Below are 25,974 nucleotides of genomic sequence, written 5' to 3' on the forward strand. Positions count from 1 at the left end.
TGAAAATTCATGATCTTTTATTACAGTTAATCAGGAAATATGGAATGAAATTAGCAGCCATGTAAATACATGTAAATGTTCTTTGATCTAAGGGGAATAGAGTGTTTCAAATACAGATTTATTACTAGAACTTATAAATTGGTATTAAAAGTGTATTTCTGGTAACTAAAAAATAATCATGTGTGCTGAGTAGCAGTTTCCAGACAAGTTTTTAAGACTTTTTAAAACTTTTCTTCAAACTGCTTGGTTATAATAAGTATATGGGTTCATCTGTGAATTAAAAACTCAAGTTGTTTGAGTGAGTGAATTGGCATTTTAAGCAATGAAAACTACAACAGTTGGGATTCTGACCAGCATATTTATAATAAGAAGCAGTCTTATTTTTATGTAGCTTGACATATATTTTATCAATACATGGATCATTACTTACAAGTATATTCGCATGATTATATATATATATATATATATATATATATATATATATATATATATGTGCGTGTGTGTGTGTGTGTGTCTTGCAATGTACATGGTTTTTTTTCAATTAAGGTAACTCCGTACCTATAAAATCATGGGTTCAAAGTTAAAAAAATAACGTTTTTTTAACTTATTGGACTTTAATTTCGTCAAAAAATAAATAAAATATATATGTTTCCATACTATTTAAGATGTAAGGGAATAAAAACCAAAGGCTGAAATTATCATCTGAAAATCACACTTTTTTTGTTTAAAAATTAAATATAAGTGGATGGATACTTGTTTGTCTATTTAAATTTTATTGCTTACTATGCCAGAAAACTAAAATTAATTTAAAAAAAAGAAAAAAAAATGTTTACATTACAAAAATTATAGCATTTAGATATATCACTTAGAGAAAAGTAGAAAGAGTTATTTCCCTTTGTCATTATTGGATTATGTCGAATATAAGGATGAAAAACGCTTAATAAATATCTCCAAGTAAACAATGATTTGAGTTTTTGATGTGCACCTATGATAACATAGAAATTACAAATCTACTTGCAAGAATTTTAATGAATTCATGGTTTATGTAAAATGTATGACGTCACAGGAGGGTGGATTTACTTTAATAGCAATATGACTACTTATAAATACTCAAGATTTCATGAGAGCAAAAGCATGTTTTTATATATTTGTATTAAAATTACAGAAGGAAAATAATTTCTAATGATTTAAAAATCAAATGAACCAAATAATATTAACCCCCCCCCCCATATATATATATATATATATATATATATATATATATATATATATATATATATATATATATATATATATATATATATATATTGTCTTACGGATTTTTCAGTCAATACAGCATCATGATTTTCCCTTCTATCTGTTCCTAAGTAGCATGTAAAGCTTAATTTCTTCGTTAATACATCCTAGTTGTTAGGTTATTTATATCAAGATAATGCATTGTATTTATATTAGCTTGTATTGAATATTTGTTACGTATGAATATCATGAACCCGAATTTCCTCAATAAGAGAAACTCATTTACAATCATTCGTACTATAAACGGAGTATTTACTGCAACAATACTTACCTACAAATGTTCAAGGAATAATACTTGTACTTATCCAAGCAATTAATCATAAGCATAGTCCCATATTTACTCGTAAACACTACTTTGGTTGCAAAGATAATTTTGGTGTGATTCTCCTCAAGCATGGCGCCAATCCGTACGGTACCGTATGTTTTGCGCGTTAGGTGATTCGCACCTACCGACCAAAGTGTATACATACGAGCACCCTGAGCAGACGACAGCAGTGCAGTGCAGTACAACATTTACGTAACTCACTCCCGTTCAAATGGAACCTTTAGCGCCCAGCAGAATGGTAAATATGTACTCAAGACCTTTTGTGCCTTACATTTAGGTTGGGTAAGTCTGATGCTGAATTTCGTACCCAGTATATCTGGGTCCCCCACAAATTCCCCATACTGTTTCATCGGGTAAATTACCCATTACCCATCGTATCTATTACCCAGTACCCATCGTGTGATTTTGTTGTTTATTTACACCCATCTTGTATTTTGACTGTTTAATGCAATTGTCAATAAATTTATAGAAAACTGTAAATTCTTTTATTTATTGGGTAAATTTCAGAAAATGAGACCCACACAATTTATGTAACGTAGTTGTTTAAGTAACTATTAAAGCTACAAGACCCAAAAACGTTACAGCTGGTGTCAGAAGTGGGATATCAATTGTCTTATCTCTGTTCACCCATAAACTAATTAATAAGTAAACAACATTTTTTTTTACTTTGTTATATTTTTATTGAACAAATATTTTTATTTGTACCCATTTACAATATGGAGTCTGAAGAAAGTTTTGAAGTCACTTTTAAGTCCCATCCACCTACGCCCCACCATTTGGAGGCTGACAGGGTGGCTACACCCGCTCTCGATCCTTATTCCTCATCCCAGGCATCAGACATTGCCCAACCTGCTAATCAAAATCAATTTGCAATTATTATGTCTCTTATGCAAAATGTAAATGAAAAATTATTGGGCATGACGAATGAGTACCAAAAATTGAGAGAGCATGTTAATAACTTGGAAAAAGAAGTCAAAAGTCCAATTTATGATAGGGGAGACAATCATCACTTTCCAAATTCTTTACCTAGACCTATTTACCCATCCCAAGCACCTGGGCAGAATCAAGTTCATACAGACACATTGCATGAGTTGGAGCACAATTATGGTTGCAACCCACAAAATACCCATTCCTCATTATATGAGATGGACAGAAATGAAAATCGAGTTCCCAATCATTTCACTCAAAGGCCCGATCATGTCACCATAAAACCTCAAACGTTTGACGGGTCAGAAGATTTTGATGAATACCTTACCCAGTTTAAAATTTTGTGTGACTTACATGGGTGGAACTATAGAACCAAATCTCTATCTTGCCAGCAGTCTAACGGGTGGTGCCCGGGCTCTACTAAGTGAACTCAATGGAGACCAACGGCGGATGTTCACACAGGATGAATCTCTGCCATTCAGTTAACTGAAAGGTGACTGAAAGGTAACTGAAATGTGGATGAATGGCATAGCTATGCCATTCAGTCACCTTTCCAGACCATTCAGTTGACTGAATGGCAGAGGTTCATCCTGTGTCAATTCCTTATATATATATTATTATAAATATTAAACAGACGTTATGGCTCCGTCGAGAGATCTGAAATGTACCGTGCCCAGCTAAAAACCAAAACAAGAGGTTCCAATGAGACCTTACCCGAAATGGCCCAATCTATTAAGAATTTAACCCGCAAAGCATACCCAACAGCTGACCAAACTAGTATAAACATTCTGGCACTGGATCAATTCATTGATGCCTTACCTGACCCAGAAATGCGATTCAGGTTAAGGGAAGCTAAACCCAGGGATATAAATGAAGTAGAGATATTGGCCATTCGTTTGGAAACTTGCAGACTGGCCGATGCCCAAAGAGTTAGAACTACTCATAAAATTACTGGCAATGAAATGAACCCTATTTCTTCTTTAAAACAAGATAATCAAAACTTGCGGAAAGATTTACAGTCCCTTACCCAAGAAATCAGAGCTCTTACAAGAAATGGCCAAAAGTCAGCTCAAAATTTTGCACAAATTTCCCATGCATCTTACTCAAACCAGGGTTCTTGCCAAAATCCATTTAGGCCCAACTACCCAAATCCAAAACCCCCAAATTATGGACCTAAACCCCAGGGTTCACCAAAACAAAGAAATCCTAGCAATGGGAGCAATTACCCCAACAACTCCAGACCTTTCCAACCTCGAAGACAGGGAAACTACCCAATGTCGAATTCAGGGGTCGGAAGTCGGCAGTTTCAAGGGGCAGGCCCCAACACCAGCCATTAAATATGGCTCAACCACTCCCACTTAAACCTAGACTCAAAAATAAAAAAAAGAGTAAAATCTGAAAAAACGATTCTTTGTCCTACACCTACCCCCAAAGAAATTTTAGTGGGAGATATTGAAGGGGGAAATGATGGAATATATGTTATTGAAAAAATTGGGAGTAAAAAAATACCTATGCTAGTCGACACGGGCGCTAGCGTGACCATAGTCAGTACCCAATTCTATGAAAATTTAAAATTGGAAAAGCCCCAACTTACCCAATTTGCAGTAAAACTTACATCTGCAAGTGGTGATATAATCCCAGTTTCTGGAGAATGCCCTATTCAAATATCTCTTGAAAATTTTCAAGTTACCCATACAGTACTTGTGGCTAATATACGAACCCCATGTATATTGGGATTAGATTTTATGACTCAGAATTTATGTGACCTTTTTGTGAAGAAGATGAAACTAAAGGTACAGGGTCTAGACATTCCCTGCTTTAGTAAATTTTGTGTAGAAGTTGTGTCGTGTAGCAAGATTAGTCTTGCTGAGGATATTGAAATTCCTCCCCATTGTGAATTTATTGCCCCTGCAAAAGTGGATAACCCCTTGTTTAAGGATGAGGTTGGAGTAATAAAACCCATCCAGAGTTTTGTTGAGAAGTATGAATTATTGATTTCCCAAACCCTTATAACTGTAGACAGTGAGGTCGCAGTTCGGTACATGAATTTGAAAGATGAAAGTGTCATACTTTACAAAAATACTCAAATTGCCACAGTCAACTGTGTTGACAAAGTGTTAGAAAGGTAAGTCTCTGACGATTCCCACACCCTTAATACTCTGAACCCGGAGTTTAAACCCCAATTCCCCGACCAACTACAGTGTATTGTTGAGAAACTCCCCAACGAAGTTACCTTTGAACAAAAGCAAAAATTGCAAAATTTCATTATTAAATATCAAAATAGTTTTTCCACTACCACAACTGACATGGGTCTAACTAATCTTGTTGAACACAAAAGTAATACTGGGAATGCCCCTCCCATTAAACAACACCCAAGAAGATTACCCTTAGCTAAAATGGGTGAAGTCGAAAAAAAAAGAAGATATGTTAGATAAGGGAGTAATAGAAACCTCCAATAGCCCATGGAGTTCCCCGATTGTCTTAGTTAAGAAAAAGGATGGGTCCATAAGATTCTGTTTTGATTATAGAAAGTTAAATGATGTGACAATTAAAGATAGTTACCCAATTCCCAGAATTGATTCTACCCTAGACGCTCTAGCAGGAGCAAAATGGTTTTCAATCATAGACCTAAAAAGCGGTTATTGGCAAGTTAAGATGGCCCCAAATGACAAACCCAAAACAGCGTTTTCCATACCTGGCGGTGGTCATTGGCAATTCTTAAACATGCCCTTTGGTCTTTGCATTGCAGGTGCTACTTTCTAAAGGCTTATGGAGAAAGTCCTCTCCAACTTGTCCTGGAAAATATGTATGGTCTTTTTAGATGATATAATCATTCTTTCCCAGACATTTGATGAACATATCATAAATCTGAAACAAGTTTTTGATAGACCTAAAGGGGCAAACCTAAAAATGAACCCCAAAAAGTGTTACCTACTTCAGAAACATGTTTTATTCTTAGGACATATTGTTGATGAAAATGGAGTCGCAACAGACCCATAAAAAATTGAATCAGTTCAAAATTGGCCAACCCCATCCTCCGTTAAAAATATCAGAAGTTTCCTCGGTTTATGTTCTTATTATCGCAAATTTATTTACAAGTTTGCTGATATTGCAAAACCCCTACATAAACTCACAGAATCTAAACAGGAGTTTCGTTGGGATGAGAACTGCCAAGAAGCTTTCGATAAACTCAAACGAGCCCTTACCAGTACCCCAATCCTCTCCTACCCAAACAATGAAGGATTATTTATCCTCGATACTGACGCTTCAAATAACGGCTAAGGCGCAGTACTTTCCCAAGAACAAAATGGAATTGAAAAAGTCATCTGCTATTACAGTAAAACTTTCAGTGCTACAGAAAGACGGTATTGTGTAACACGCAGAGAATTATTGGCTATTGTAAAATCCATTAAAAATTTTCACCATTATTTATATAGTAGACCCTTCAAAGTTAGGACAGACCACGGTTCACTTACCTGGCTCCTAAACTTTAAAAATCCAGAAGGCCAAATTGCTCGTTGGTTTGAATTATTGTCACAATACGAATTTAAAGTGGAGCATAGAGCCGGCAGATCTCACAGCAATGCTGATGCCCTATCCAGGAGACCCTGTCCTCTTGACTGCAAACACTGTAATAAAGCAGAAGAGAAATATGAGCCCAACTTAAATTCTTCCTCTTGCTCTTCTGTAACTACAAGAGCTCAAAGTACCGTCCAAAATAACTTGCCCGATATTGATCCCCATCCCCAAAAACTTGACACCAAAGAATCCCAAAACCAAGACCCAATCAATAAAACCGTCATATAGAATGAATAAAATCCAAGGACAGACCTTAATGGAAAGAAATATCCCATCTTAGTGAAGCCCATAAATACTACTGGGTCAGATATGATTCCCTCAAAGTTTAAAATGGGATCTTATATCATATTTGGGAAGGTGTCCAGCCAAAATACCAAATTGTACTTCCCCAATCCCTTAAACATCTCATATTTCAGCATTGAACTGCACAACAGTTTCACTGGCGGTCATTTAGGTGTTCGAAAAACCCTATCAAAAATCAAAGACAGATACTTCTGGTATCACATGTCTCAAGACGCTAAAACCTTTTGTAGTAAATGCGATCTGTGCCAATCAAGAAAATCCCCCCATAAATTACCCAAAGCACCCTTATAACAATATATTGTTGGAGAACCTATGGAAAGGTTGGCCATAGATAATATGGGTCCACTCCCCCTTACTATAAAGAAGAATTCATATCTTCTTGTAGTGGGTGACTATTTTACAAAATGGGTAGATGCTTTCCCTAAAAGGCCCACACTATTGCCAAAATACTTATTGAAAGAGTTATTTCTATATTTGGGGTACCTATGGAATTACATTCTGACCAAGGCAGATCCTTCGAGTCTGAGTTATTCTAAGACATTTGCAATATACTTGGCATTGTAAAAACCCATACTACCCCTCATAGGCCACAGTCGTCAGACGGCATGATCGAACGTGCTAACCGCACGATAGAGAACCTGCTCTCAGCCTTTGTCAATGAAACCCAACAAGATTGGGATGAATACATACCCCTTTTAATGATGGCATATAGATCGTCTGTCCACGAATCTACAAAGGTTAGCCCAAATGAAATGGTTTTTGGTAGACCAACCCATCTACCCATTGATCTGGTGCTCTGGTGCTTGGTATCCCAGACCCTGAAACACAAAAGCAAAAGTACAGATCTGAATTTGCAAATCAATTAGCAAGCAAATTACAAATTATTCATAACCACGCCCGTAATCAACTTCAATCATCTACTAAACACATGATCAGAGAATATAGCAAAAAAAATTCATCAACACTTGTATCAAGTGGGTGATGCAGTTTAGTTTGACTCTCCAAAATATGAGAAACATGGAAAAAAGTTATGTACACCATGGACTGGTCCCTACCTTATTGTTAAAAGAGTGAATGATGTTATATACAAAAACTCTAAAACATAAGCCAAAAATTGTCCACCATAACTTACTTAAACCATATAAGGGAGATAACCTACCTTGCTTTCCCTAAGTGATGATTGGATCCCGTCTATTTTTTTTTTCCTTCTATTATATTTTCGTTTTACGTCTTGCTAATAAAATTTACTTTGTCAAATTTCAGATCCAGAAATACAATTGCACCATTTGTGACAAAGAGTTCTCACTCCCCAACCATTGTGAGAGATATATAACGTCCGTCCACTCCGGATTCGGGCAGTAGTGCACCTCCTGTGGTAACATATTGTCTAGAACGGATCAAAAGCATGGTTGTCCAGTGTCTTCATTCCAACTAATCAAAAAGTCAACTGGTACGTTCACTAGTGACAAGGCGATCGAATTCCAGACCTTCCAGAAGAACAGGTCCAAGTTCTGCAATCCAGTTCAACGACCAGTCTATACTCAATTAGGCAATACCAACCTGGCTAGATCCAAAAGGACAACCCAATGCTTGGAGTCTCTTCCAAAGAAGAAGCAATGCTACGGACTTCCCCCATCTGCTGGACCCTCACGTGCCATCATTCCTCTGATGAGCTTGAAAATTCCAGTTCCAAAGTCTTCAGGCGACTCTCTGACTCCAAAGGATCCAGCTTCTGCCTCTAGTACCGTTAGTCCCGACACTTCAACTTCTGCAGCTTTACCTGTACAGTCAGCTACTCCAAAAGCCTCAGAAATCCCTTTGTCTGACCTTAATAAAGACTTGGCTTTATCAGAATCTGACAAGGACTCCATCTATTCCAAAACAACTCTGGTCTCAAAACGCTCCAACCCTGATCAGTTGTCAATTCACACAGACGGTGTTATCGATCCAGAACCCGAACAGGAGTATGCTGTTCCGGACCTCCCGTCTTCTACTCCGTACATACCAACCAATAAGCTGTCCCTAAAGGTTAAAGACATCATCACAAAGCAGGACGAGGTGGTTACCCTGAACATTGGAGGGACCATATTCACCACCACCAGATCCACACTGCGGGAGGATCCTTCCTTGTTGCTCGCAACTTTGTCCTCAAAGCTCCCATCAACACCTTTCTTCATCGACCGCAATCCGAAACATTTCCTTTTCACATTAGTCTTCCTGAGGAACAGCTGCTGTGTCTCATCCATCTCTATTCCAACTTCGGCTACAGCTCTGAAGGAACTTTCTCAAGAATGTGCGTTTTATGAGATTGGCGTTCTCTCCAGATTAATTGAGCCCATGCTCAAGTTGTTCTCACATCAGTGATGTTGTGCTGGACCTGTGATGCATCTGATGTGTACCTGTGATGAAACATTTTATTGATATATATATATGTCATATTATTCATTTTCTTAAATTGTTATCATTATTGTTTACGTTTTATGTGTATTCACCTTATTGTTATTGTCTAAAATGTTACTATTAATGTATTGTATTTATGATGTCTTATTGTTATCCCATAAATTGTTGTAATTGAACTCAGTGATTATGTTGTTTTTATAAATGGAGATTTATTCCCATATAAAGAAAGCCAACTTTCAACATAAGAGTTCTTACCTGTACAACATTCGGGACGAATGTTCAGAAGAAGGGGGGCTGTGTTACGGATCAGTCAATACAGCATCATGATTTTCCCTTCTATCTGTTCCTAAGTAACATGTAAAGCTTAATTTCTTCGTTAATACATCCTAGTTGTTAGGTTATTTATATCAAGATAATGCATTGTATTTATATTAGCTTGTATTGAATATTTGTTACGTATGTATATCATGAACCCGAATTTCCTTAACAAGAGAAACTCATTTACAATCATTCGTACTATAAACGGAGTATTTACCGCAACAAGACTTACCTACAAATGTTCAAGGCATAATTCTTTTACTTATCCAAGCAATTAATCATAAGCATAGTCCCATATTTACTCGTAAACACTACTTTGGTTGCAAAGATAATTTTGGTGTGATTCTCCTCAAACATGGCGCCAATCCGTACGGTACCGTATGTTTTGCGCGTTAGGTGATTCGCACCTACAGACCAAAGTATATATATATACGAGCACCCTGAGCAGACGACAGCAGTGCAGTGCAGTACAGCATTTACGTAACTCACTCCCGTTCAAATGGAACCTTTAGCGCTCAGCAGAATCGTAAATATGTACTCAAGACGTTTTGTGCCTTACATTTAGGTTGGGTAAGTCTGATGCTGAATTCCGTACCCAGTATATTTGGGTCCCCCACAAATTCCCCATACTGTTTCATCGGGTAAATTACCCATTACCCATCGTATCTATTACCCATTACCCATCGTGTGATTTTGTTGTTTATTTACACCCATCTTGTATTTTGACTGTTTAATGCAATTATCAATAAATTTATTGAAAACTATAAATTCTTTTATTAATTGGGTAAATTTCAGAAATAAGAGACCCACACAATTTATGTAACGTAGTATATATATATATATATATATATATATATATATATATATATATATATATATATATATATATATATATATATATATATATTAGACTTAGAAACTTAGAAAGTGTGAGAGAGAGAAAGACGGAGTGACGGATTGAGAAAGCTAAAAAAGTGATCTAGATCTACCAAGAAAATGCCATATCATCCTGATATATGCTGTACAGATACAGTTTTGAATTAAATAAGATTTTGGTGAAATAAAATATATTGATCCGCCCCATGTTATGAAAATATTTATCACTGCTCTCCCAAGATGGTGCTTATTAGGAGAACGAAAGTAGAACAGTCGTAACCATTTTTTCGCTGCTTTTTTGGTTGTACGGATAGAAGACATTACTTAGCTTTTACTTGACAGAAAATTATGTGAAATTGGAAAACGTACGTATTATAGTTTGTTTGACAACCTTTGTTTGGTCGCACAAATGGAATTAGGAGCTATCTCTTTGAAGAGTACCCGCTGTCTCCTAGCAAATGCTTATGAACAGGGATTCTGTTTTGGTCAAACAATGACTTCAATCCACTCTCATTCAAGATCCTAGCGTCATGTGTTGAGCCTGGCAATTTCGCTACGACATCAATTATCTTGTGGAATGGATCAAAGACGACATTTGTGCTGATGCTGTGGTACTGATGTTTGTTGGCATACTCGTTTTCGTATTGAGATGGATCGATGATTTGCACATGTGTGCCATAGATGGCCCAAATAATTCAAGGAAACCTAGCAATTTTGAAAATCTCTTCTTGGGTTTTGCGAATTTCTTGAAGTTTTAGTTTAAATTTAAATAACTGAGCATATATTCTGGAGAAGAGACACACCTAAGAGTGACAGTAATTGCCCTAGAAACGGTGGGCTGTGAGACACCCATGTCTTCTTCATTGCACAATTGCATTTTTCTGGTAGCTAGAAATCGAAGTGTTAAAAAAAATTCTGCAGTGGAGAAATTGCACAATTTCTGCGTGAACCACTCATAAGTTCGTTACCAATCAACCCCTCTAAAACTCTCAACAAGTTAAGCGTCACTGTACTCTACCAAACAGTCTTTTCTTTTTCGAAAACATCTTTTTTGTGCTCCCATGGCAGTCATTTTTATTGTGAACTTTAAGACACCTCTAGAGGACTTTTTGATTTAGAAATTGCTTTAGATTTTTCTTAGATATAAGTTGTTTTATGAAAAAACTTAAATTAAAAACAAATTCTTAGTGTAACTTAAGTATTTTATATGAGTTTAAGCATTTTCTTACACGTACTGTTTAAGTATCTTTATGAATCCCAGCCCTGTACTCTAATTTGTAAAAGTAGCTCTCTGTGATAGGTGGAGGCTCTTTGTCCATCTTTCTCGACGGAGAGTGTGTTCGAGACGTATAGACGACGTTTTATTTTTAATTCATTTGCTTTTACGTAAAAATTTTTTTAGTTTTTTTAATGGATTAATATGGAAAAAATATTTAATACCATTTATATAATGACAACACGTTGCTGTCCTTTAAAAAATGACTACAATAACTGGACCATTTGCATGTGTTTTCAACGAAAACGTGAAAGCTTTACCAGAGATTCCACCCACTCTAGCCCCCTGCTTTTAACCACTAAATTTGTACGTTGTATTACGTATATGTATAGCCCTGACTTTTTATCTCAGAATTGAAAGTGTTCATACTCCTAAGATAATTATGATATATCTATTAATGAAGTTTGCATGTATAGTTCAGGCATTCGGCGAATTCTACTATTTGCGCACAAATTACGATTTGCAATACTTTGTTAACTATGCAGTGACAGCTTTGTATAAATTAATTTCATATTTTGATGCTAAATGCTTAAATATTTTAATCGGGAAGTACTCTAGCCTCGCCTACTATAAAAGTAAAGTTAAGTTACATGTGTATTCGGAAAACAACATAACATTGCAAACTATGCAATTTGATGCATGTTGTAGTTTCGACATAACATTACCTTATTTCATAATATTGACAGTTCATATCACATGCCGATCATATCTTTAAAAGGAATACTTAATTTGTTTCTGTTCGGTTGGCCGACAACTTTACAATTACAGCGCCTTTGAACTTATGTGTGCATTTGGCATGGAATCCCGATCCCGATTCAGATTAACGTTTGCTAGCCTGGTTCTCTGAGCTACCCAATACGTACAGGAACCAGTCTAGGTCATGCGCAGGCTGAATTTTCCCCATAGCATCCGGTTTAAACTCGCTTATATATTTTCTGCGTGGACCTCAGGGTCCACGCAACAATTACCTAATGTTCATGTTCTGTACACATTATGTCGGATAAAAAATAGCGCTAATAATATACTTGGTCACCGAGGTTGGGATACAACAGGGGCAGGGGACTTGCTTCAAATGAATCTTAAAGGGACTTGGACACGGTTCGAGCTCAAAATTTCGTAAATTTTTTTTTTCAATTTTGATGTCTAGAAATTTTATCATAGATGTTTTCAATGCCTTGACAAAATTTGAAAGTCAAGTATATATTGAGTTACAAGCGAGTTACAGAGGTTAGAATTCTTTGTTTTGTAAATAAAGCTCGAGTTCTGTAAATGTTCACATATTTGTTGTATTAGTATAAGTGTAAATCTAATGTTGCTGTTTGTTGTGATGAAAATATTCATGAACCCATTGAATCAGTTCATTTTTTTTCCACAAGCTATTTTGATAAAGAAATGGTAATTTCTTTACTTTACAGTATTTGTAAACAACTTTATTAGACTCGAGCTTTGTTTACACAACAACTACTTTCCTCTGTATCTCGCTTGAAACATGACTTCTAACATTCAAATTTTGGTTAATCATTCAAAATACAAAGGCAAACTGTTTTGTACATAAGAATAAAAAAAAATCATCTGAAATCGTGTCCAGATCCTTTTAACATGATCAGCAGAATTGCACAGTCTGATCATTTACAAAGGACTTCTACACAATAAAAGTTTATCCTTTATGGTCAAGAAAGTAATGTTTCTTACAGTACCGATCAGACCCAACCTAACAGAAAGTAAACCCAAACTTAACAGCGGGTTTATTTTCTGGGTTTACCCAGGGTTTAATAGAGTGGACACAGAGAGTAAACCCGATCAGAAGTATACCACTGAAAGCACACACACACACACTGTGTATTTGGAATATACAAGGTGCAGGAATTACAGACAGTAGGATGGTAAGATACAGATGAGTCTGCTTCACACTTCAGTGCGTACAGTTAACCTCAAAAGCAATTTCCAAGTAAACCTAAAGTAAACCCCGAATGGACACAGATTTTCAAAAAGTAAACCCAGAGTAAACCCCAAGTAAACCCAAAAAGTAAACCTGGGGTTTATTTGGGGTTTACTCTGGTGTTAGGTTGGGTCTGATCGTTACTGTATATACAAATTGTCAACCATTAACAACAATAAGGAGTTAATTCATACCAGACTGTTGTCATTCTTTGTTGAACACATTTTAATAGAAAGCCTTTTAAGATAAACATTCTTTAAAAGTTAAAAAATACTGATATATGTCACATTTAATTATTTTTATAAAAAAAATTATTTAAGCAAAATAAAGGTACACTCATTAACTTTTTTTCTATTACTGGTGTGTGATGATTTAAGGTTTGATGAAGAAGAAAAAGCAGCATGCCTTCATTCTCACTAGAACTGTATCTAATTCGCAAATTCTGGGAAAGGGTTAAGACCCCTTCCAAATTATTATAACTCATAAAGACATGGAAGTCTCTGCATACACGTATTTAAACAAAATTTAGTATAAAATGTCACAGGGTCAACTCAATAGAATAAGTCCAACAAATGTAAAAAATAACTTTTAAACTGTACACATGAAAAAGCAAAGTTAACTATGATAAGCTTGTTTAAATATTGAAAGACATTTATACAGTTAGTATGTTGGCAAAGGGGGGTCACTTATTTAGAAAGTAGAAGTATAGCGGTAACTCATAATATTATACTTACCTATATTGATCAATATCATAATGATAATCTAATAAGAGCACAATATGAATTATTTTAGGCGATCACCACAAAAGAAACGTTTATACATATTAATTATTCGTATTCTGCATATCCAAAACACATAATTTTATGCACATGAAAACCATGTACATGTAAATACACCTGAACCTAACCAAAAAAGCTGGGTAAAAGTAGTACTCGCTATTTCAGCCTGTAGATCTGTGTTGTGTACGTCACTTTCAAAATACTTACATGTATAGCATGCATTTACTTTCACAATTTTATTTTTTGAATCCCCTTGCACTATTTCATAAATTACTTGTTTAACCCTTGTTTAACCATATAAAGCACAAATTTCAGTATGAATGTGGTATGGGACACCTGCATATTGTGACGTACTCCCTATCGTAGTAAATGCTTAAGTATAAATATGTTGTTTTCCCTCGAAATTATGATACCCAACAGCGTAGCACAAATTGGGTTAGAGTAGTAACTACTTGTCTGTAAGTAAGAGTTTGAATCCTGCTAGGTATTTCCTAATTTTTCCTTAAGTTTCCAAAAATGTTAAAAATTATTGTAAACTTTGAAAACTCAATAGTGGTGTAAGTATTTCGGTTATAACGTACTTCTCTTCTCATTAGTATCGACACATTTCTAATAACTTCTTAAATACTTATATATCTTGTCTTGGCAGTCCTGCAATGAAAAGCTTTGTGCATTATGCCCTGTTTACAATCTGCTTTGCTGCAACTACAAATACAGTCTTTTTTCTTTTTTTCTTTTTTTTATCAAAATATGATGTTCATGGGGGGTTGGGTCCTATGTTTTGTTTCTTGTAATTTCACTATGTATGTCAATGAATTTTCACGATGGGGGGGGGGGGGGGGGGGGGGGGGGGCTTGACCCCATGTCCGTCTTCTACAGAAGTAAATCTAGCGTTGAAAACCGCCGAAGGGAGGGCATAGTTTAATTTTCTTTGTAATAATGATACAGCCATATTTTCATTGACATTAAATGCTAAAAATTTATATGTTTAAAATTCATATGCAAACAGCTCGACTCCAAATCGTATTCAAACGCCCGCCTATGTGTGTTATGGAATGGGATCTCATCCTTCATGAGAATTATAAGTTTAAAAAGTAATAAAAATTGTATGTGACCTTCTATTTTACTAAAACTGGTAAAAAAAGATTGTTATTTAACGGTAAACACTTGCTACATGTATTGCTGTCTAATGACAACAGTTAGTGTTTTTTTCCTTGAGGTCTTGGTGTATAATAAAATTCATAATTGAATCCCTTAGAATGGAATTTGTTGTGTTGCTTTATGCACATTTCATTGCTATCTATTTATGACATTGGAAATCCCAAAAACATTGTTTTGGCATTTTAAAATAAATACATGTACAATGTATGTGTGTGTGTACATTTCTCACTATATTACATTGAAGTTTGTTGTGTTTACAACCGATGCATGAAATGCAGGTTAAATAAACTCAAGCATCCGGAACAAAACTAAACGGTTTCTCGTTTCATAACACACTATTAATGCACCAGATTTGTTTTGGGGTTTTTTTATTGTGTGTTCCTATTTAGGGCTTTTCGACTTTCGGTCGAAAAGACCTATTGTTATTCTGATGTTTTATTATTATTATTATTATTCTTTTTCTCGACAGATTTTCCGTCGGCGATTTTTTGAAAACGGAAAGGATTTCAGAAATAACTATGCAATAGTCTTATAGCATTTTTAAATGTCACCAGTATGTAAGGTTTTGGACTTCCGGTTCCGGTACTTCCGGTTTACACAAGCAAAATAGTAGAAATTAAATGAATCAATATATTGTTTTTATTTTTAAAGGAAATTCGTTGTAATTTTACAGTTAGATCAACCATGTCAAGTTGTTAAAATAGTAAACCGGCGGCGAGTTTCTATCTCTTAACAGTTTTGAGATTTTAAGCCTCAAAATTGAGAAAAGGGGGGATGAAAAAATAAAAAACTCTGAAAAGCTTAGGAATGTTCTAAGACGGATATATATTGTTTAAATAGATGTAATTAAGATATATTCCAAGTTTCATTGAATAGTATTGAGTACTTCCGGTTTTATGAGCCGATGAAAATTGTCTATGGGAGTTTCTATGTTAAATTGAATTCACGCATGTAACGTTTTCTCAAACAGTTTTCAAGCAAATATTTTTATATTTTGTATTTGCAGTGAGGAACCTAATGCGCAGACCGGAAAAAGTCCTGGGAAAAAAATTCGAAAAAATAAGGGATCTGAAGGGGTCAATATTAAAAACGGTCCTTTAGCTGTAACTTTTTTATTGTTTATCTGATTTTCAAAATCTTTTCGGTTTATAGTTCATTATAAAGAGTACAATTCAAAAAATATGGTCCGAGGGGGCACTTTTTGACTCCTTATAGGGGTTTTAAGGGTCTGAAACTGATAACTTTATCACAATTCAATTTCAAGAGTTATCTCGCTTTGCTCAATAAATGATTAGGATATATATTGTTTAAATAGACGTAATTAAGATATATTCAAAGTTTCATTGGATGGTATCGAGTACTTCCGGTTTTATGGGCCGATAAACATTGTCTATGGGAGTTTCTATGTTAAATTGAATTCATGCATGTAACGTTTTCTCAAACAGTTTTTAAGCAAATATTTTTATATTTTGTACTTGTAATGAGGGACTAAATGCGCAGACTGGAAAAGGTCTGAGGAAAAAAATTCCGAAAAATAAGGGACCTGAAGGGGTCAGTATTAAAAACAGCCCTTTAGCTATAACTTTTTTATTACTTATCCAATTTTCAAACTCTTTTCAGTTATTAGTTAAGAATAAAGAGTACAATTTAAAAATCATTGTCCAAAGGGCCACTTTTTGACTCCCTATAGGGGTTTTAAGGGCCTGAAAATGACAACTTTATCACATTTTAAAAAAATTAAAATTCAAGAGTTATCTCGCTTTGCTCAATGAATGATTAGCATTAGAGCTTTTGGCATACCAAATTTCTTGAATATTAAATTAGTACTTTCTTATATATGAATTTTTAGAACTTTTAATTCAGGAAACAAACGATATAGTTGGATAAAAAATTCTGAAGTTGTCTTTCTTTGGGCATTTAATTTCTTAAATGTTAACGTGTGGGTATATGCTCATGATATCTTCCTAATCTTTTATATACAGATTCAATGAGAGAAAATACGATAAATTTAATTAAGGGGTTTTAAGGGCTGTCGAAAAGCCCTTCCTTTTTGTTGGAGACAAAAATAGGTCTAGTTGTAAATTATTTTCATTTAATTCGAATTTTTGTTCAACCTTCAAAAAGAGACTGATTCTACTCTAGGAAAGTGAAAGTTTATTAATACCTTTCTGAAGAAGATAAACTGGAGCCGGTTGTATCAATATTTAATGGTTTATTAAATCATTATTAAACTCCATATATTTAATGAGTCATTAATTTCCGTTGTATCAAAGTTTTAATGAACGAATCGGTTCATTAAAACTTCATTAAATTTTCACATTTTAATGATTCCAATAGGGCTTCATTAACGCTTAATAACGCTAAGTAACAATGGCGGCCAACGTGATGTTTCATCAATTAGGGCGAAGAAGAGCCGACAGAGTTTTTCGCGAACGTTTTTCTATTGACAATATGTGTGACGAGGAAATTCGGAGGAGATATCGCTTCAGTAAAGAATCCATAAAGCAAATTGTGGATATGATTGACCAAATCATCGGCCCCAAAACGAAGAGATCACAAGCTCTCTCTACAGAGTTACAGGTACACCACTGACCAAAAAAAAACTTACTTTGCCATAAGCCTCTGCATATACTGTTTGTCAATGGCCTCTGTCAAGCAACAACAAGGGCTAGCTCCCATTTGTTTAACTTGATTACGTCACATATGTCGTCATTTTGGTGGCGGATCCTATAAATTTTTATAGCTGATACTGAAGAATATTGATTTAACTTGTCACACAAAAAGTGGAACTGTGCATTTTTTTTTTTCAAATATTCCTACTTGTTTTTATCAATTTACACTTTGATTTTGTTTACACTTTGATTTTGTTTACAAACAAAAGTGACACCGAATTATTAGAGTTATCCACCTTTGTATAAATGATCAAAATGACAGATGCTAAGAACGAAGATTTACCGGTTTTTTTATTAAGCCTACCGGTTATATAATTAATTTAGGAATAGGAAATCATTCTTTGAGTATTATGAGGTGATAATTTTGGTCGGGGCGTGATCAAATCCAATAAAGGGCTTTAATGATCACGCCCCCACCAAAATTATCACCTCATAATACTCAAAGAATGATTCCTAATTAATACTTATATAAGGAATCATTCTTTGAGAATTATGAGGTGATAATTTCGGTCGGGGCGTGATCAAATCCACACCCCGACCGAAATTATCATCTCATAATATTCAAAGAATGATTCCTTATTATTTATATAATTTTAAGCCATCATACGATTATATAATTAAATATAAATAAGCAAACCCTGCTGGCGCCTCGATTTCGCGTCATTTGTATTATGGGTTATATAGTACAAAATCGATACGTAGTTTTATCACAGGCAAAGACACTGGAAAAAAATGTAAATATATTTTTATAATTTTATGCCATTGTTCGATTTAGTATAAAATATAAATAACCAAACCCCACTTGCGCCTCAGTTATACGTTATTTGAAGTTTTGGCTTTTATAGTACAAAATCGAAACGTAGTGTTATCACAGGCAAAGACACTGGAAAATGTAAATATTTTGATGTAATTTTTACAATATATTTTGTTGTGAAATGTTAAACATCTAAATAATACATAAAACACGAATCTGCAGACTTAAAAGAATTCTAACCTATGCAATGTTGTTATTTATTGTCATTTCTGAATAGATGTAGTTTTACGGGGTTTTCTGCCAAATACATGTACTACTTATACTTCTTATAGAAAATTAACGAAGGGGTAAGGTCATGATTTTGGTCAATTTTTCCCCCGTTTTTAATATTACAATACTACAGTAAGGCATATCTAATAGTCAACCAAAATTTGATAAATATATATTAATTTATTGAGTGATATGCTACCTAGAATTTAGAAAGATTTTCATTTAATAAAGTTGATTCGTTTTAATTCAAAAAGATAGAATAATAAACAAAGTACTGAAGAACTGACGGGAGTTGATTTTGTCGATGTTTATTTATTTTAAAATCAATGATATGTTATTTTGCATGACAAGTACATGTAGTTTCTAATTTGTATTTGAATAACGCACATTTTTATAATATCAATTTTTGGACTTTTCTGACAAGAATGTCGAGAAACCCCCATATGAATCATGTTAAATAATATTTAAAGATACAAAATAATTCAATCAAACTATGTATCAGTAATAGAAATATTTCTCGAAAATTGTATGGACCCAAGCAATATTAAGCTCTAGTCTCGTTCAACCAAACGCTCGGCTGACACCGTAAATCTCCGACAAGCAAGAGAGACTCTCTGCTTGTCGGAGATTTACGGAGACAGCCAAGCGTCGAGTTAAACGAGACTATATTTAACTCTGGCGTAGGAATACATACGACTACAAAAATATCTAAATTGTTCATACCATTTAAAATCTGACTATTTTCAAGGTATTATAAATAAGTTTCCTTGAAAAACAATGCTTTACCATACAATACATCGAATTTATCAATTATTTTCAAAAACTAAGTCTTGTCAGCAGCGATGATTTGTGCTGAGGTCCAAACACTGTTTCACTTTCGGTTTGTCTGAGTAACTGCATAGGAGAGTTGATTAAAATCAACTTCCAAAAATAAGGATACCAGACTTACAAATAGCAACGTAAGTGTACCGTGAAACGAGATGCTACATGTATATACGACTATATTTATCCCAAACCTCACTACTCTTATCCCAGTATGAAATAACTGAATGCAAACAGCAATAAATATTTTGAACAGTTAAAAAACCCATACAGTTCTCTAGAGTTTACATATTTCAATTTTAGCTCCTCTTTTCTTTGCGATATTACGCTAGTGGGAGTTTTCTTGAAGTCGTCGGAGACACAGTAGGAGTGGACAAGACTACTGTCTCCTGGGTAGTCCGTAAGGTGTCCCAAGCCTTAAGTTCCTTGGCTCCCCGTTTTATCAAATGGCAAGCTGATGACGAACTTCCCATCAAAGCGAATTCTTCAAACTAGCTGGCTTTCCTGGTGTTATAGGGTGCATAGATGGCACCCACGTACGAATTCAAGCGCCATCTCAAAATGAACCTGCATTTGTAAAAAGAAAATGCTTCCACTCAATAAATGTACAAGCCATCTGTGATTATACAGGTGGGTGTGGGTGTGGGTGTGTGTGTGTGTGTGAGAGAGAGAGAGAGAGAGAGAGAGAGAGAGAGAGAGAGAGAGAGAGATATTTTGAAATCTACGTTCATCATTTTTACTTTGCATGACATTTAACTTTCTTGAAAGTGTAATTTCTTTTGTAGGCAGATTCACCAACATTCTTGCTAGATGGCCCGGAAGTACACATGACAGTCATGTATTTCGTATGTCAGGCATTCGACAAACAATTGAGGAGAAGTTTCACTCGATTAACGACGGGGTTGTTCTTGGTGACAGCGGCTACGCGTGTAAACCTTACCTAATGACTCCGTATCTAAGACCATAGACTCCGGCCCAAGAACGGTTTAACTCGGCCCACTCCAGAACCAGGGTAACTATAGAACGTGCCTTTGGTTGGTGGAAGAGACGATTTCACGTTCTCCATGCTGAAATTCGGATGACACCGGAGACAGTCTGTACAGTCATAGGTACCGTACAAATCTAAAGGCAATGTACATGTATTGATGGACTTGGGAACAAGTTAATTTGTATTTCCCAAAGTGATCTGCATTTTCAAGTTTTTAAGTATAGATAGAATGAACTTATCTTAAGTGTACTTGTAGGAGCGTGCGCAGTACTTCATAACCTGGCTATCCTATTTCGGGAACCAGTTGTAGATGACGGCCAAGACGTGGACATCGATTGGAATATCCAAGGACAGTACAATGGACCCGAAGATGGGAAGAACATCAGAAATTATATCACATTGCATTATTTTTAAGAAACCACATTTTCCCCCTTTTGCTGTAGATTGGTGTGTGAAGTTTGAATGCTACCCAAAGTTATTCCGATAGTTTCGTATATTGTATGGGTATTTATATATTTTATAAATATCGAAATTGTGTCAATATGCGGGTTACATCGCTTCATTTTACTGCTTTAATGAGATACACATATATATACACAAAATACAATAACGTTATTTATATAGTGGTAGTTACGACTTTGTTAATGCGCTTGGAAAAAGAAAAAAAATATTCATTTAAATTTTATTTCAATAATGAGTCTGGTTTTACTTACCAGTGGACTGCGTTTCAAACCCAGACAACCCATTAAATGTAGGCAAGTCTTTTTAGAGATCAACGATCTTCTCACTCACTACCGATAGTGGTTTGGCGCAAGGGCCACCACCCGTCTTTCTCTGGGACAGTTTATTGCAACTGAATTCTTTTTTTTTTCACAGGGCGAAAAACAATCTTTAAGCAAGTCCTTAAAGGTGGCTTAAAGGTGGCTTAAAGGAGATACAATCTTTAAGCCACCTTTAAGTCACCTTTAAGCTGAGCTTATAGGTCCTTAATGTCCAAACTTCTTTAAGTTACCTTTAAGCAGTCTTTAAGCTACCTTTAAGCATCTTTAAGTGGCATTTACGCTCCCTTTAAGTTGTCTTTAAACCATCTTTAAGTTCCCTTTAAGTCAAGTTTGATCAAACTGAACAATAAAAACATGTATTAAGTGCAAAAGCTCTTTTATAGGTAGGGAGAGTGATGATATAATTTCCAAGGAAGGGGGGGGGTGTTCCAGGCGGTTTTATTTTTCGTGCCATTAAACACATATCGCTATCATCAACACCGCTCCGATGGACACAGATTGTCTTTATAAAATTCTTTATAATTTTTTTTTTTGGTTTCAAAATTATTCAAAATTATTGTAGGGGTGAGCGCAGTCTCTGTATCTAAATTTGTGCATGGAATTATATTCAAGTATGTTTGTTTCCTATTATAAATTAATCAGTGATATATCTCTCTCTTTCTCTCTCTCTCTCTCTCTCTCTCTCTCAGTTCATCCGGTTATTAAACAAAATAAAGATACTGAACCAAAACTGCATGATTTAATTTAATAATCGGTTTAAGGTATGTATTTTTTCAATTTTAATTATTTCTAGGTCTAATTCTAGATCTGCTAGATACATGTTAAAGATGAAAATACTCTCAACTGCCTTTGTTATATCGGGCAGGATATTACTGCTTTGTTTGTCTAGACATAGTTTTGTTCGTTTGTGTATATCTAATTAGAGTCTATTGTTTGTCCAACAGTTGTGTCTTGTGCCCAGGTGCATGTTTGTGTATATCTTATTAGAGTCTATTGTTTGTCCATCTTAAGAAAACCCCTGGACCTAACACAAAATATACAAGATATACACAACAGGTGTGTCGTGTGCCCAGGTGCAAGTCAGTGTTTCTAAATGCGTTGAAATCTTAGTATGTACGTGTATACGATAATTCTAGTGAATAAAAGTTTATTTACATTTTAATTCATTTTCAAAGAATTATCTCCCAACTCTGGGTTTTAAAAATGTCAGCTAGTCAGTCAGCTGTATTTCGCTAGTGTCAAAATTTTTCCCCCTGTTTCTACTTAACTTTGTTTGGACGTCGGCGTCTGTCATCTTGCTAGAATGTTTACAAACAAAGCAGACGCCCCGGAAGTTGACGAGCATAGCATTATGGGTAATATTTAAAGAATAAGAAAGCTTTAATTACTCATTAATATTTTAATGCTGCTTTAACTAACAAACCTTTTATAACGGTTTTGTACAACAACCTTTAATGTGTTTATCAACTAATGATTTGTTTAGAATTTAATGATTCATTAGGTTTAATAACACATTAAATTTAATGAACCGTTGATACAACCGGCTCCTGGTATGTAAAATAACTTGATACTACAATAGCCAAAAACATACAATCAAGCAGGTAGGTATATTTAAGTGTTAGTATTTCATCTTATATATATATATATATATATATATATATATATATATATATATATATATATATATATATATATATATATATATATATATATATATATATTTTTTTTTTTTTTTTTCTTGTCAACTGAAGTGAGCATTTTGGTTAATCTACCAAAATATATTAATTTTAGACTATTTTTACAGCTACATGTAGCAACCGTTTAATTTTCAAATATAAACATTTACAGGTTTTACGCATCAAATTGAATTTGACAAACAAAAAATTTACGACATAATTATTAACAACTGTAATTGTTTTTATCGTTTTAAACAATTTTATTGTTTTGTGGTTGATACAATTATGAATCAGTTCCAAAATAATGGCATGTGCAGCTTTCCTAAACTTAAATTTGAATACAATATTTGATTACTTTGTTCAATTCATTAGTTTGGCAAATGGAAATAGCTTTAGAAAGACCCTGGCACAGCTTTGCATTAATACGTTCGTAGCAATTGTATTCGTACAAAAAAGTTTTAATTTCCGGGTAAATTTATTTAAAGTTTACACACATCTCTTTAAGGAAATTAATACACGTTTTTGATTTGGCATCCTTAAAGTTAAATCATTGCCAATAGATTATACATTGTATAATAGGTTTCTAAAGTAGGAAACTGTTCCTCATTTGTTTTTCATGAACATGAAAGAATTAAAATTTTGATAGCAAAGTTGCTAATTTGCTTATATTCTTCTCAACAGAAAAAAACAAAGAAATGTACATGTGTACTTTAAGTAATTGCCATAAAATCGATTCAATCATATCTTTTACAACATACACGATAACATGTAACCCCCATACCATAACATAAAATCTCATATATGTAGCACACGGTATCACTAAATTCACATTCGTAAAATTATATCATAGAAGGACATTCAACATAGTTTTAAGGGCATGTCTACGAGAAAACAATGCAAATATAGAAAAAAGGTGTGGTAGCAAGGCCGAAGAATGAACAGAATTTTATCATAGATCTAAAGGATACCCATCTAGAGCCAGATATATGATGTTTTTTTTTTTTGCACTTGTTGTTTCTATTTATAGTAACGGCCAGTATTGCACCCTGGTTAATTAGCCTCTAAAATCCAAAAAAAGTTAAGAGAAAAGTTGTCAATTTCAGTAATTAATTATAAAATGTATAAACAATATTTGAAAAAAAAGTTATATTCTTAAATTCGTATGTTTTGTTACAAATATATGAAATATATTTTTAGACTCTCAAGGACTAAAAAGTAATAAATTTTTAAAAACACCCATTTTCTAATAAAACGAAAATTTGTTGTTTTTTTAAATTTTATTTTACAAGTGATTTTAATCCACTGAAGTCAATATCTGTAATTAAGAGTGAAAAAAAAAACTTATTTTGTTTTCATTAAAAAAATCAGTTGTTATCATTGTTTCTCAAAGAATTCTTATTCATTACATTTGCATTTCATTACTACTGTTAGAATTGTCTCCCCTGTTGCGCTCTTCTGTAGAGAAGTTAAACTAGTCAGAATGTTGACAAATCTATAGAAGTTTAGGCAAAACATTGAAAAATGTTGTGAGTGTTTTTAATATATATAATGATACTGAATGATTTTAATTGCACAAAAATTGCCCCATCTTGTGAATTTTATTCAGTATATAACATATTTGAGTTTAAAGGAGAATTGTTTCTAGTCTAAAATGTCCCAAGATATATTAGCAGCACAATTGGACGAATTTTCACCAACATATACATACATGTGATAGAAGTGGAATTAAAAAAGATTATGGGGAAATTTTCCAAGATAATTTCATTCATACATTATCATATTTTACTTGTAAAAATCCACAGAAACGAGAACTGATTTCTTAGGACGATTTATAATGGGGTTTGTTGATTTTACTTCTTCATTCACTTGGAATGCCTTAAATGTGCAAGTTTTCATTGTTATCATCCGGGTCTGTTGCAATAAAAAACATAGACCTTACATTTCTGTAAGTGTATATTTCATTGGCCAACTAACCACCCTGCAGGTGTTAAGGTTAGACTCCTATAAGAATTATTTTGACTGTTTTAATTAATTAAGTAAACAAATAACTGTAAAAGTGACTTTACTTTTCTTGCACAACTTTTAAATATGATACGCCCGAAGGAAGAATTTAGTGTTGGCTATAGCTCATTTCTTAATGGATCAGACTTTTTTCTAAGTTAAAATTTCTTGAATCTTACAGTACTTTGAAATAAATGAAGAGCTCTACTCCCTGCCTCTCTATTAGCAGTTTATCTTCTCTTGGAAAATATAAAAATATACCTTTTCTCAAAATTAAGATTTAGTTGTAAAGGGAAAAAGGTGTTAGGCTGCCCTTTTCCTCGGGGATCACAACATGCGAGAACCGCATATAGATGAACATGTCCTATAAAAAAGTTATCCCAAATATTATTTAATCATAACCCACTATAAAAAAAACCTGGTCCCAGAATTATGAAGCAATCTAATAAAAAAGTCCAACTGTTTACACTCTCTTATTGTCTTGTGATAAAAATAAATTGAGAAATGAAATGCTCATAAAATGTGTCTCTAAATAACGCTGATATTATGCTGATATTTACAAATTTTAACCGTCATTTATGATGTATTTTACTTTTATTAACAATTTTTCAGGCTTGAAATCGGTTGCCTCCATCCCTCAAACAATAAACCTTCAATACTACATACTGTCGAACAAAAATTAATTACTAAATCTATCTTATTCTATGATTATTTATTGTGATGTATATTCATTGGCAATGGGTTCCACACCCCTTCCGCATTTTTAAAAAATCGTTGTCTGTTAAATTCAACAAATAATTGATCAATATTTATTTCTATGTGTGTGTGTG

The 25,974-nt window shown here is 34.1% G+C and overlaps 3 protein-coding genes across 6 annotated transcripts in view; 2 read left to right on the forward strand and 1 right to left on the reverse strand.

The window, feature by feature from the left end:
• Positions 1-25,974, forward strand: part of LOC128183730 (uncharacterized) — a 555,994-nt gene that overhangs the window by 92,252 nt on the left and 437,768 nt on the right. The window lies entirely within an intron of this gene.
• LOC128183731 (beta-1,3-galactosyl-O-glycosyl-glycoprotein beta-1,6-N-acetylglucosaminyltransferase-like) overlaps positions 1-25,974 on the reverse strand; it is a 440,095-nt gene that overhangs the window by 80,006 nt on the left and 334,115 nt on the right. The gene's annotated exons all lie outside the window — the stretch shown is intronic.
• On the forward strand, positions 7,803-8,794 carry LOC128183741 (BTB/POZ domain-containing protein KCTD7-like). The gene has a single exon (XM_052852887.1). It carries the CDS (start codon positions 8,099-8,101, stop codon positions 8,792-8,794), a length of 696 nt encoding a protein of 231 aa, XP_052708847.1. The 5' UTR covers positions 7,803-8,098.

Source organism: Crassostrea angulata, chromosome 5, assembly GCF_025612915.1.
Source record: "Crassostrea angulata isolate pt1a10 chromosome 5, ASM2561291v2, whole genome shotgun sequence".
In the NCBI taxonomy this organism is placed as follows: domain Eukaryota; kingdom Metazoa; phylum Mollusca; class Bivalvia; order Ostreida; family Ostreidae; genus Magallana; species Magallana angulata.

Coding starts and splice junctions, on each gene's coding strand:
- LOC128183741 (XM_052852887.1), top strand. CDS start 8,099: ATGAGCTTGAAAATTCCAGTTCCAAAGTCTTCAGGCGACTCTCTGACT.